This window comes from Coturnix japonica, chromosome Z (genome assembly GCF_054131305.1).
Source record: "Coturnix japonica strain WE chromosome Z, WE-NBRP24, whole genome shotgun sequence".
NCBI classification, from domain to species: domain Eukaryota; kingdom Metazoa; phylum Chordata; class Aves; order Galliformes; family Phasianidae; genus Coturnix; species Coturnix japonica.
The window spans coordinates 43660677-43673536 of record NC_140702.1 but is presented as its reverse complement, the minus strand read 5'-3'; the positions used below and the strand labels follow the sequence as shown (position 1 = coordinate 43673536).

The 12860-nt window shown below is 35.3% G+C and overlaps 1 protein-coding gene across 4 annotated transcripts in view; it reads right to left on the bottom strand.

Moving 5' to 3' along the window:
* Positions 1-942: 942 nt before the first annotated feature.
* TTC39B (tetratricopeptide repeat domain 39B) overlaps positions 943-12860 on the bottom strand; it is a 66612-nt gene continuing 54694 nt past the window's right edge. For 2 of the 4 annotated variants that reach the window (XM_015849003.3, XM_015849005.3), the window contains 6 exons: positions 12760-12851; positions 12330-12450; positions 11684-11795; positions 8306-8423; positions 4861-4977; positions 943-3828 (listed from right to left, as the gene is read on the bottom strand). In XM_015849003.3, the coding sequence (XP_015704489.1) occupies positions 3732-3828; positions 4861-4977; positions 8306-8423; positions 11684-11795; positions 12330-12450; positions 12760-12851 (657 nt within the window). In that variant the 3' untranslated portion in view covers positions 943-3731. Of the gene's footprint in view, positions 3829-4860; positions 4978-5460; positions 6155-8305; positions 8424-11595; positions 11796-12329; positions 12451-12759; positions 12852-12860 lie in introns of those variants that run through there. The other 2 variants (XM_085527948.1, XR_014939087.1) reach the window with 2 other exon arrangements.

Below are 12860 nucleotides of genomic sequence, written 5' to 3'. Positions count from 1 at the left end.
ATTCTTGCTGTAAGCTTCTCAATACCGCTGCTACCCTCGTGTATTAGAACAGATATGAAATACAATCTTTAATCAGCTTTCTTTTAATATGTTCGAGTGGTGAACTAGTACATAATAGTACATAACTAGTACATAAAATACGATGATTGCTCTCCAAGAAACTAAACATGACTGATATGTATACACAAGGCGATTTTTGGTTTTCCAAGAAGACAAATATCAATTGAACAGAAGCTCTGTCTTGTAACTGAACTGCTTTATTAATCCTCACCTAAAAAAAATCCACCTATGATCAGTATGACCTCTGTCATAACATTACAAGTTCAGCTTTGCTTGCTTAAACTAAGGGCTTAGCCCAGTTCCTGGATACATTACAATCCCCCTACTACCATCAACAGATGTTACAGCATCGTTAGAAAATGCTCAGTTTTGAAGTTTCAGCACATTACAGAAAAATGCCCCAGGACACAAGCAAATGAGGTGAAGATTCTAAAGAGTATTAAAACTAAGTCAGAGTTGTATTTAAGGCCAAGTACAGTACGCAGCAAGTAAAAAAAGAACATACAACTTTTCATTCAAACTCTTATCCACAAATCACTTATCCTAACTTACACACAATGTACTAAATATTATTGCATCAATGATGCACTGCATAAGAGCAGACCATAGCCATGTGCTTCCTCTGCAGCGTTCAGAAAAGCATCTCTAAGAGATCTACTGAGACCTATTCTATATGAAGGGCTTCAGGTCACTCTTACACAGTTGCATTTCTACTGTTAATAAGATTTGTGTTTTGTGGTGTTTTTTTGTTTTTTCTTTAATATCCAGAATAAAGCTAAGAAAACCTGATTGATCAAGATTCTATCAAATACGTTTCGAATAGCAGCAAAGAAAGGGACACAGTCTGTAAAGGGTACTTATGCTGGGGACTTCAGGGCATCAAATCACTAGACTATATTGCAAACTTGTGTTGATATGCCTGTTCTCTGAAGGTGTGCAAAAGGTTGATCCCAGAAGAGACAAAGAGAACTAACATGCACAGTGTGATATTGACTTTGGAAGGTTAAAATGAAGAAAATAAAGATCTCCTTTACCTCTGCAATCTCTATTATCAGCAAAGTACAGTGCTAAATAACATTTGTAACTGAATTACAAGAAAAATAAATCAGTTTCTAAGGAAGCTCATTTTTTTATATCTTGTTGATTTCAATTTCTATTCCAAATCTCCAATAAAACACTAAACGTAAGACACACTGAACAAAAAGAAGAGAGCAGAGACTACTTCATGCTCCATCCTGAGTCTGTAGTCTCAGCTCTTATTCTTCAGTGAAGTGAATAACAATAATAATTAATAATTATAATAATAATAATGGTTTCAGATAATGATCTGAAACAGAAACTATAGAACTTCCACCTGTTAATGTTTCCATCATCTTTCACAAGAAAATGAAGTGGTCCCATTTGACTGCTATAACCTAATAACCAGACTGAATCACAGTTAATCTTAACATTAAAATGAAAATATCCAAATAGTCCAATAAAAACATTGTCTCAAAACACAGAGAAATTCAATTTTGCTGCCTATCATTTATAATCAGATGTGTACAGAAGGACAGGAAATCTAATCAGTGGTAGCATATTTTTGCCATGGTTGGTAAAGAGCCAAATGTATTTTATACTTCAGATAAAGTTACAAGAGCACATTCTGAAATAAGCATTGATGAATCAGTGTCTTTGGCATTTAACCTTCAAATGTGTATAATTCAACCCAACAGTTTAATTGCACATTTATAATAGGCAGACAAAAATCCAAATAAGAAAAGACAACAGGTTTTGGAATAGCCTTCCACTTTGAAAAACCTGTTGTATTTGTTTAGCTACTATTTATAAACTCTGATTTCCGTTGTATTGTGGATTTTTATGCAATTTAATTACTCATTTATAGTAATGGACAAAAGCTGTGGTCTTACTAATTCTTAAGAATTTTATAGTTTGTCATTTACTGAGGAGAGGTTTTTTCAACTACTTTGTTTATTTCTCTTGGGTTGGAGCTGAGGGCAAAAAATCATATACTTAGTTACTATTAATTATTTATCACAGGAAAACAAATAAACCAGAATTATTAAAATATTGAGATTGGCAAGGTTTGCAATAATTTGTGACAGAACAGTTACGGGGGATGAACAGAAAAGAATAGAATAGTGCATAACAGAACAGTTGGAAGCAGCCTTCAATGATCATCTTGTCCAACTGCTTGAGCTCTCCAGGGCCAACCAGAAGTTAAAACATATTATTGCGGGCAGTATCCAAATGCCTCTTGAACACCAACAGTCACAGGGCATCTGCCAGCTCTCTGCAAAGCTTGTTCCAGTGTTCAGTATGCCAGGTATATTTTTAGTTAAGAATACAGTGCTAGTAAAACTTGGAGAAGTATTAGAAATGAATTGGGAAATTAAATTCGACTATGTTCTCCACACACTAATGAAAAAACAAAACTTTTAACCATATCTCAGTACCCACTTTGTGGCAGAAAGTTGTGGTTAGAATATGCACTTCCCAAATTCCAAGTTTGAAATTGGTTTCTCTTTTTTGATGCAAAAGCAACTCCGATTAATATCAGTTATTCCCAAAGATGAGGGAAATAATTATGTTCTGCAAGTTTTCATTTGTTCTGACTGGAATTCAAGAACCAAAAGGAGAAACGAAATAGCCAGTCTTCAAATACTGCAAGACTGCTTCAGAAAAGGAAGAGAACAATCCATTCCCCAAATCCACTACAAGGAAGATGGGAAGTAATCAGTTTTACTCAAGGAATTATTTGCAGGTAGACACCAGGAAAAAAGTTATAGAAATAATAAAGCTCTGGAAAACACTGCTTGTGCAAGTTATAATTTTGGGGGGTTTTTTTGTTTTTTGTTTTTTTGTTTTGTTTTTGTTTTGATTTGATTTTTTTTTTAAACAGTTTAAACATGTATCTTCAAGGAATAATGCAAGACCTTGATTCTGCTTCAAGGGAGGGAATACATAACAGATGATCTCTTAATGCCCCTAGTAGCCCTGCTTTTCTGTGACTGATAAATGTCCCCCTGTGACCACTTATCTCGAGTGAATTAGAGCTGCAGAGATTTTTTTTACCTGTAGCTCTGCTTAACTTTACCTTACAATATATAAAAGTATTGCACTTTGGACAAATTCATTTTGTTCCCAAAATGAAACTAAGTCAAAAATGAAGTTTTTTTTTTTTTTTTTTTGCTCTGGAATACAAATTTCAGAATATGGTACACTAAATATGGGTACAGGTTACTGCAGCCATTGCACTGTTGTTCCAGAGGCAAAAAGATCTCAAGAGTACTGCAGAAAATCAAACCTTCTCAAAAGGCTGAAATTATCACCAGTTCCACTGCATAGCCAGCATCTGTTTTCATATAAAAAAATAAAGTGTTTGAATTAAATTTTATTGCACCATCAACTGTTTTTTTAAATATCCCCCACCAAGTCAAATATTAAATTATTTTTATCAAATAAAATATAAGGTCTTCTTTAAAGTATCAAGTAGATACAGTATATGAGCCATAAAGGAAAAAGAACAGTCTGAAGAAACAACATAAATCAAATCAGAGATGTCAGAAAACAATCACCAAGTTCTCTCTTTTTCAAGATTTAAAAAACATTCCAAAAAGACTGTGCAGACTATTGCATGCACTATATGCATGAAATGCATCCCTCTTCATTCAAGGTGTTGAAGCAGGTGACACTTTCAAGCTGTCGAGTGCTGCATGAATCCTGAAGTGCAATCTGGACTCCATAGAGTATTCTTTGTAGTTGTTTCTGCAAACAATAAAGTTTTTTTATTAGTTGAACTACTTTTGCCTCATATACGGACTGAAACACCAAAGCTTAAAGCTTTCACTCTTTCCACAGGAAACAGAGGCTGATACACAGATGAATTAAAGTCTTCTAGTGGCATTTAAAACTATCTCTACAAACAGAGCAGAGACTTGTATCAGTACTAGTAATTACATTTTCTGCTAAACTTCATCCATGTCTTAACATGTCTTTTTCACTGATCATTCAGCAGGTCCTTCCAACTACATAAGTTTGCAGTGAAAACACAAACCAGAAAACTACGAAAGACTAAGCTGCAAATATATTCTCAACTTCAGAATAGAACCAGAGCCAGTGTAATGAAACAACACAGAAATCAAATTATGTAAGCAAAACCAAATCAAAACAAAAATAAAAAGCTATTACATTTCTAAAAGGCATTTTACAAGATTGTTCTTTCTAATTCAAAACACTACTGTACAATTGGTATACTTCCCTACCCACATTAGACACAAATTATATTCCTTCCTGTGCTCAATATTTGAAATGAACATGCTACACACTATGGTAAATTCTGTTATCTGCTGCTCTTCTGCAACCAAATTTAAAAAGAAAAAGATAGGTGGTCAGAACTGTACTACCACTTAACCTATTCCCAATAATATTTTACTGTAGCAGATACAAGGTCCACCGCTGCTCTCAGTGTCACTGCTGGTACAGACCCTTTCTAGGGATTCTCTGGCCCCAAACCACACATGCAGCAGAGTGCAGCCCTTTCCTACATACAGCATCAGAATCTCTAAAAACTAAATTAAAAAGAGATACTTTCTCTGAATACCCTGTGTAGTTCAGCATAGTCTATTTCACCAGTGAAACTATCGAATTCAACTATATTGGACAAATTTTGTAGTAAAAAACAAAGATCTACTTTGGCAGAAGATTGTCAGAAAAAAAAAAAAATTCTCATTGCCAAACTTACTCAGATATTCTTAGTCTACAGGTTGAAACAAACAAATGAACAAAAAATTGACTTACTTTGCAGTTTCTATGTATCTTATGGCTTTTTCTCTCTCGTCCTGTTGTTTGTATAGAAGTCCCAGCTCATACATGGTGAATGGCACCAAATAGCTATCATATTTTATTTGCTTCTCACTAGGAAATCAGAAAAACACAGAATAGCTAAATACAACATTGTCTTAAGTGATCACTTAACTTTCAAATGCAAACACCATCTGTAGAAGTCCATGGCCACAGAAAACTCTGGATACTTTTTACCAGTTGACACCATGCGTATCAATAACACTTGCGAGCCATGGGTATAAAATACTATCATGATCTTCAGCAAGGAAAGACTTATTCATTCCTGTGTATTATCCAAGCTACATACACTGAAGCTCTACTGTGCAACTTACAGTTGAAAATAAAAAGGAACAAAATGACACAGTTAAAAGCAATGTAAATACTTTTACAATACAATGTAAAAACTTTTCTACAGCATATAAAATCTGTAGAATCATAATGGTCAGAAGGCACCTCTGGAGATTATCTAATCCAATACTCTGCTCAGAGCAGAGTCAACAATAGCAACCAGCTCAGGACTGTATCCAGTTAGGGGCTGAACATTTCCGAGGATGGAGACTCTACAGACTCTCTGCCCCAAGCTGCCAGAGTTCAAGAAATTTTTGGACAATGCTTTCAGCAATACAATCTGATTATTGAGTTGGCCTGTGTGGAGCCAGAAGTTAGACTTGATACCCGTGGGTCCCTTTCAGTTCAAGTTATTTTGTGGTTCTGTTATTTATACAATAAATTATTCCAATCCAACCAAGCCTTTCCTCCTCCAGGCTGAGTAGCCCCAGCTATCTCAGTCTCTCCTGATATGACAGAAGTTCCAATCTCTTAATCATCTTTGCGGCCTTTTGCAGGGCTTGATACAGTATGTTAATGTCTCTCTTAAAGAGAGACCAGAACTGGATACAGTAATCTAGATGTGGCCTCATCAGAACTGAGTAGTAAGGAAAGATCACCTCCCTTGGCCTGCTGAGGACACTGTTCCTAATACAACCTATTAACCTAACCTGCTGGCTTCCTGTCAAGTTGGAGTTCACCGTGATGTTTAGGATCCCCAGGGCTCTTACTGACAATCTGCTTTCCCATCATGCTGCCACAAGCCTGAGCTGGTGGCAGGGAGGTATATTCCTCACCAAAGCTTTCCATTTCCTTCTGCTGAACTTTATGAGGTTGCTGTCAGATCATATCTCTAGCCTAACATGGTGCTTTCACACCAGTAGACAGCTAAGTTCAATCACATCATTTTCTCAATCCCCCTCTGAAAAAAAAAAAAAAAAAAAAAAGCAGTGAGAGAAAATACAATGACAAAAGCCCCATGGGTTGAAATACAGAACAGTTCAATGAAGGGAGGAAAAAAAAATGCTAAGACAATGCAAAAGCAATTATTCTCCAATTCTCATCACCAAGTGATGGTCAGCCATATCTTGGGAAGCATGACTTTAGTACATGCAGCAATTACTCAAGAACTCATATATAATTATGTGAGCCCTCTGTTCTCATACCTCTTCTCTAGCTTTTGTTACTGAGCATGATGTCATACAGTATGGAACATCTCTTTGATGTCAGCTTTGAGGTCAGCTGTCCTGGTGATGTCCCCTCCCCATCTCTAGCCTAATTCCAGCCTACTGGTACTTCACTGAGGGGTTCATTAAAGAGACAGACTCAATAAGCATACCTCAGTAACAGCCAGAACACTGGTGTGGTATCAACACCATTCTAACTACAAGCATTCCAGTGTCAAACCCTGCAGTATTATGCTGCTGACTGGCAAGCTGACTTTGTGCTGCCCTTCACAGGCCTCCTGAATGCAACAGTTCAGCCAGTTTTCCATTCACACCACTGCCTCCTTTACTAGTCTAGCCTTCATCAGTTTCTCTATGATGATATTACAGGACATCATGTCAAAAGCTTTTCTAAGCTGGAGATAAACATCCCACAGCGTGAAGCTGACTGATCTGTAGTTCCTCTAAGAATCCTCCTTCCCCTTCTTGAAGACTAGAGTGGCATTTGCTTTCTTTTAATCCTCAGGAACCTCCTTCAATTGTCATGACTTCTCAAAGGAAAACAAGATTGGTAATTTACCTCAGTAGTCATGGATGTACACCAACAGGTCCCATTAGGTATGCTCAGTTGCCATGGACCTAAGTACATCCAGTTTGTTTAAATGTTTCCTAACCTGACCCTCTCCCACCAAGGGAAAGTTTTTCTTGTTCCAGACTTTTCCACACGTCTCAGAGATCTGGGAAATTACTAAAGAGTGATCTTGGCAGCACAGAATGAGGTGAAGAAGGCACTGAGCACCTTGACCTTTCCCATGTCCTTTACAATCAATTCTTTGATTCTTTTCCAGGTAAAATAATATTAAACAATTTTGCATAACATAAAGTTTGTAACAAACATCAACATTTTGAGATACTTATAGAGTTACTTCACCCACCAAGTCAAGCTTTGATGCACAGAAACAAGTCTTTAAAGCAATTATAAAGTTCTACAGCTGTTCAAGAAAGTAGGAGTAAAGATAACTAACATTTAATTTACCAAAAAATTCCTCCTCCTTCCCACTGAAAACATCTTTTTAAAGAAGCCTTGTCTGATAAGTTTTTGAGGTGCATCAAGCCTCCACTGGATCAAATATCTTTGGAGAGAGGCTTTCAGGAAATTCATAAACAAAAGTGTTTCACTAAACCCATTAGGGATCTTACAGATGGTAAGACAAGGCCCGATGGCAAGAAAGTTGCAAAAGGCACTAGAATTATAGAAAATATTCTCATTTAAACAAAAAGTAATTCTTCCAGATTATTATAGATTAGAACTGCACAAATATCGTAATTTCTTTTCCTGCCTGATTACTTTTAAAAATCCAAGAAATTAACAACAAATGAATGACTCAGCCTAATAGAAAAATAACTGTGTAGATACAGATCTGACATCTAAAAAGTTATATAAGTTCCTAACACGGGAAATCCAATTTGTCAACTGAAACTAACAAGAAATTCAAAAATTTCTCATCTACTTAAGGAAGTATTAACTCCAGAAGCACTAAATATTGGGGGAAAAAAAGGAGAGAGAATAACAATAATTCACACAAATTACCTTTACTTACAGTGATAGTTCTGCAACTACAAAAATATTAACTATGAATGTATCTAGATAAACACATTACTTGTCAGTGTGATTTACTTGGCCTAAAGCATCTCATTTTTATAAAAATAATTTATTGTTCAATTGCTGTAGAAAAACAAAACCAAAATTTTGTGGACCTCCGGCTACTTTCAGATATATTTTAACTCCAGATCCTTAACAGAATAACTAAGTTTAATTATACAAAATTCTAATTTCTGCAGGAAAATCAGAAATTTCACTGACAGGTACAAAATAAAGGTAAAATGTCTATTTCTATTATATTTACCTTTGAATTACTTGATTGAAACATAGTTCAGCTTGCATGAGTCTTCCCAAGTGTTTAAGGCAAAGGCCTTTCAGTAACTGCAACATGCACACATCATCCATATAGTACTCAGTGTGGCCTGAAATTAAAAGCAAAATACATCAAACAATGTGAAGACATGATCAGGAAAAGGTAAACAAGGTTTTCAGAAGGAAATACATAATCAAAAGTCAGGAGCTTGCTTCTCAGAGTTTTACAATAATATAATATAATCCATAGGCACAATTTTAAATGCTGTCTACTAGAGAGCACACACAAGTAGCATCTCTATATATCTAAGAATACAAACTAAGAACAATAAAGAAACCTAAATATCCCGGTGTTCCCCAATCTTCTGTATTAGGAAGTCATTACAAAGAACAAATGAATCAGCATTAGCTATAGACTTCTATCACACGTAACATCCAAAACAGAAAGAAAAGTAGTGGCAGAACCCCCACAGCACCAGCCAGTAATGTGAAAAGCACAAGGTTCATTTCTGCATAATTATTAAAATGCATTACGTGGCAAAAGAAATTCAAAAAATGACCTTTATTAGCATCATCTATAACAATTAATATTTGCTATTAGTGTATAACATTTGGAAAATTCAAGAAAGCTTTATGCTGAGTAGGACTAAAAATACCAGATGAAAGGTGTTGCTGCAAAGTGGCATGGAAATATAATGTGTGTGAGTCTTCTTTTTTTTTTTTTTTTTTGCCTTGGTTTATAGAATTCACTAGGTGTAGGGAAGGAAAAGAAAGAAAACACATATGGACAGACAGATGGCTGCACATACATTAACAATTCAAGAAGCAAAACACCCTCCCTCCACATCATGTTGTTTACAACTAATTACCAGCTCTCTGAGGTCACGTTAATTTTTTTTTAATAGTCTGCCAAAAAAATCCTACATAAGCAGTTCTGAAATATGTGAGACAAGAGCATACTAGGATTTGGGGGAGTGCTTTTGCACTACACTCTGGCTTATCTCCGTCTGTGTTTAAACTCAGAAAGTCTTGATAGATAACAGCTGACAGATTGTGCTTTTAGTGACAGGTAGAAAGAATGCTGCATTCCTTTAGCCCATTTTACTAGTATTAGATTTGTGTGGTTATTTCCCAAAGGTCTAATTCCTCAAAGCTACTGGGACCAAGATCAGTATCATTAAAATCTTGCCAGTCTTCACTTTTTTATTCAACTAATAACTGCCTGGTACGTCCGACAGGAAGAAAAGATAGTGCGTCAAAATACTGCAACAAGAACAGTCAATGCACAGGCCAATTCAACATGGATAACCTTGGCAATAAATGTGGAAGACCCATCTTCCTGCAGTTCTCTGTATCAGAGGAAACAATGCTGTTATTACGAAACATGAAAAATAACTACAAAATGATTTTCATAATGTTAAAAATTCTTTTTTTATATACATATTTTAGAAATGACAAAAGTGCAGAAGAATCTTGAGAAAAAAAATGTAATTTCTAAAGTGATCCATCCCGTTCCATCTGTCATCTCTATTTTCAGCTCTGTACAACCACTTTTCAGTCACTGACAGATTCCTTGCTGTGCCCATTCACATGAAGTGAATACAGTAACAACAGCTCTCCTTGAGAAGGCTCAATCCCTAAATGACCTCTGTGTATAATTAACCTACTTTTTTTTTTTTTTTTTTTTTTTTAACAGCACCTTAACAGTCCTTTTAAGCTATCTACTACTGACAGCTGTCTCTTAAAATAATTCTGTATCCATGCCTCACTCTGCTAATAGCCTTAAACACTTTCTTTGGGTCTCAACTCAGTGGTTGAGATTCTGGTAATCAGTGTCTTTATTTTATCTGACTCTTCATCATTAAAAGTTAATCAGGCTTTAAGATGGAAATTCCAGAACAAAACTGTACTTCACTGCAGTTATTTCTACAAGAGATAGATAAAATATAAATATGCTTCTGAATTACATCCTACTTGTAAACTGCATGCTTCTATGAAAAGAAAATACTGTTTTTACAGAAAAAGACTATTTGAAAGTACCAGTAATTTATTTATTTTAGCTGCTGTTAACAACAGATTTCCAAGTGGTGAATAAGCATTTTGTAATGCAGTCTAAAAACATAACACTACTATTTTTGCAACATCTTTATTTCGATGAAGCAACAAAACATGAAAAACAAGAGCACCTCTCCTTCCATGGCAGTCCATTTGTCATGTTTGCTTATTTGAAGATGAAATATTTAGGCTTGAGACAAGGGTAGTATGTTCCACATTATTCTGTATTTAATTTGTGTGTAAGAATGTCTCTCTTTTCCTGTGTATCTTTGGAATATAATGAAACTGTTAATATCAGTCCCTTGTTCTGGCGTGCAGGTACTTCTATTGTTTTCTCTACAAGCAAGGATATTCCAATGTTTCCATTCCTTACCTTGTACAAACACCTCATACTGTATCTTGCCTACAGAACAGAGCTCAGGAGAACATTCATAATGGTGTTTGAAATTCAATTTCCAAGGGTTTTGGCCTTACAGGAATACTACAATTTAGGGAAAGTTATTCTGGACAATTTTTAAGCAGCTATTTTTATGTGATAGTAACAAACTGGGTTTTGATACTGTCCAACCGAAGAATGTTACTGTTACTGATGTACACAGGTTAAATATACACTTCATTCAGCAATTCCTAAACTCTTTGCACAGAACTACTGACCCATTATGTAATTACATGTTTTAGTGACATGGGAAAACTAGCTTGTTACATTGGTAGTAGGTATGATTACAATCTGACTACAAAACAAACTGTTTCAGTGAATTACTGTTACAAAAAAAACCTAACATTTATTCATCTTAGAAGAACTGAAAGGAGAAGTCTAATGACAAGCTTACATGACAGGAAATGGCAGCAATATGATAAAGCCTAAATTAAGGAACAGCAAATAATTCCAGATGTTCTATTTTAACGTAAGTTTAAAAAAAAAAAAAATACACTCAAGAACAATACTTCATCTTTTCTTTTATACATTACACATTTATGCTTTGTCTTATATACAGCTGAAGTGTGGCATAGTCTGGTTCAGTAACAGCATTTTTCAGACATTTAAGTCTTAGGAAGACTGTGTTAAGTCCTGTAAGTTATAGCCTCAAATTCTTGGCTTTTCTAAATTCTGCCCCAGCATTAATTAAACCTGATGAAGGACACATCACAAACCACTACTAAACATTCAAGCAGCTTCAAAATTTCAAGACTCAGATTTAAAAGCATACTGCATAAGAGAGAACTTACCTCACAGTACTCTCCAGTAAAATGGAAGCAAAGAAAAATGTCAACATTTCTTACTAGCACGTTAATTCGATCTTAATCAACTACTTACTAGTTTCATTTTTTAGAGCAGTTTCTTCTTTTTCAATTGTTACCAATAAATTTTCTGTGAGGTCTGCTCTTTTGCCCACAATTGCAAAGCCATTCCAGACATACATCATTTCCTGACAAAAAATAAACAAGACAATCTCATGGAATTGCACAGATAATTAACTAAAGAGAATCCCTTGGAAAGATGTTATGAAACTCTTTGAGAACATGAAAATACAGAAACAAATGTAGAAGAAAAGTGACTTGCAGCTCCATGAAGCAACAAGTCATGCTCAATATAGAATGGCCTGGGTTGAACAGAACCTTAAAAATCATTTGGTTTAAATTCCCCTTCTGTGAGCCGGGTTCCCAACCATTAGACCAGGCTGCTCATAGCCACATCCAGCCCTGCCTTGTAGAAAATCTGACTTGGTTTTGGAGTGTTCCTAGTACATTTTACAATAATCCCAAGACCACTCCATTTGTATGAATGCCAATAATTATTTGGGAAAAAAAAAATAAATGCAACTGTCAGATATATATTACCTGATAAAATTAATGTGAGAAATTATGAACGAAATTATACTCCTTTCCCCCAGCCCCTTCCCTCCACCATTTTTCTCAATTTCTTCATTTAAAAAGGAAAAAAAGAAAACATGTATAAATACCAAGGCAGGTAATATCAGCTTCACAGGTTGGGAACTTGCGTAGCGCCGAGCTTTCCTTACTGCAAACTTCTCAGTTGGAATAGACTTTCCTGCAATTCTCTGTTTTAGACCATCCACTTGTCTAAAAGGAGACAAAGCAGAAAAGAGAAGTCAGTTTAAGTAGTTTTTATTTCCTTTAGTTTCACATAGTAAGATGACATCTTAAGATTGTTTCCCCCCACATAGTATGCTGATGCAAGATGTATGTTGTTAATGAAAGCATTTTAAACAGTGTGATGCTAAAACAGAATGAGAAAAGTTTTAAAGTTAATGGTAAAACACAGGGAGTAAGTAACACAAAACAAAGATATTCAAGCTGAAGTTAGTTTGAGAGTGTGGAATTGGGATGGAATATGATGACTGCACATCTAATTATTTCATAAATGTTTACCTGAACAAAGATACAATGTCCTCACCGGTACTTTTCAATTCGTCCTCTGGAAGCATACATAAAATTGCTGCTTTTTGGAATACATATATTGCCTATTTCAT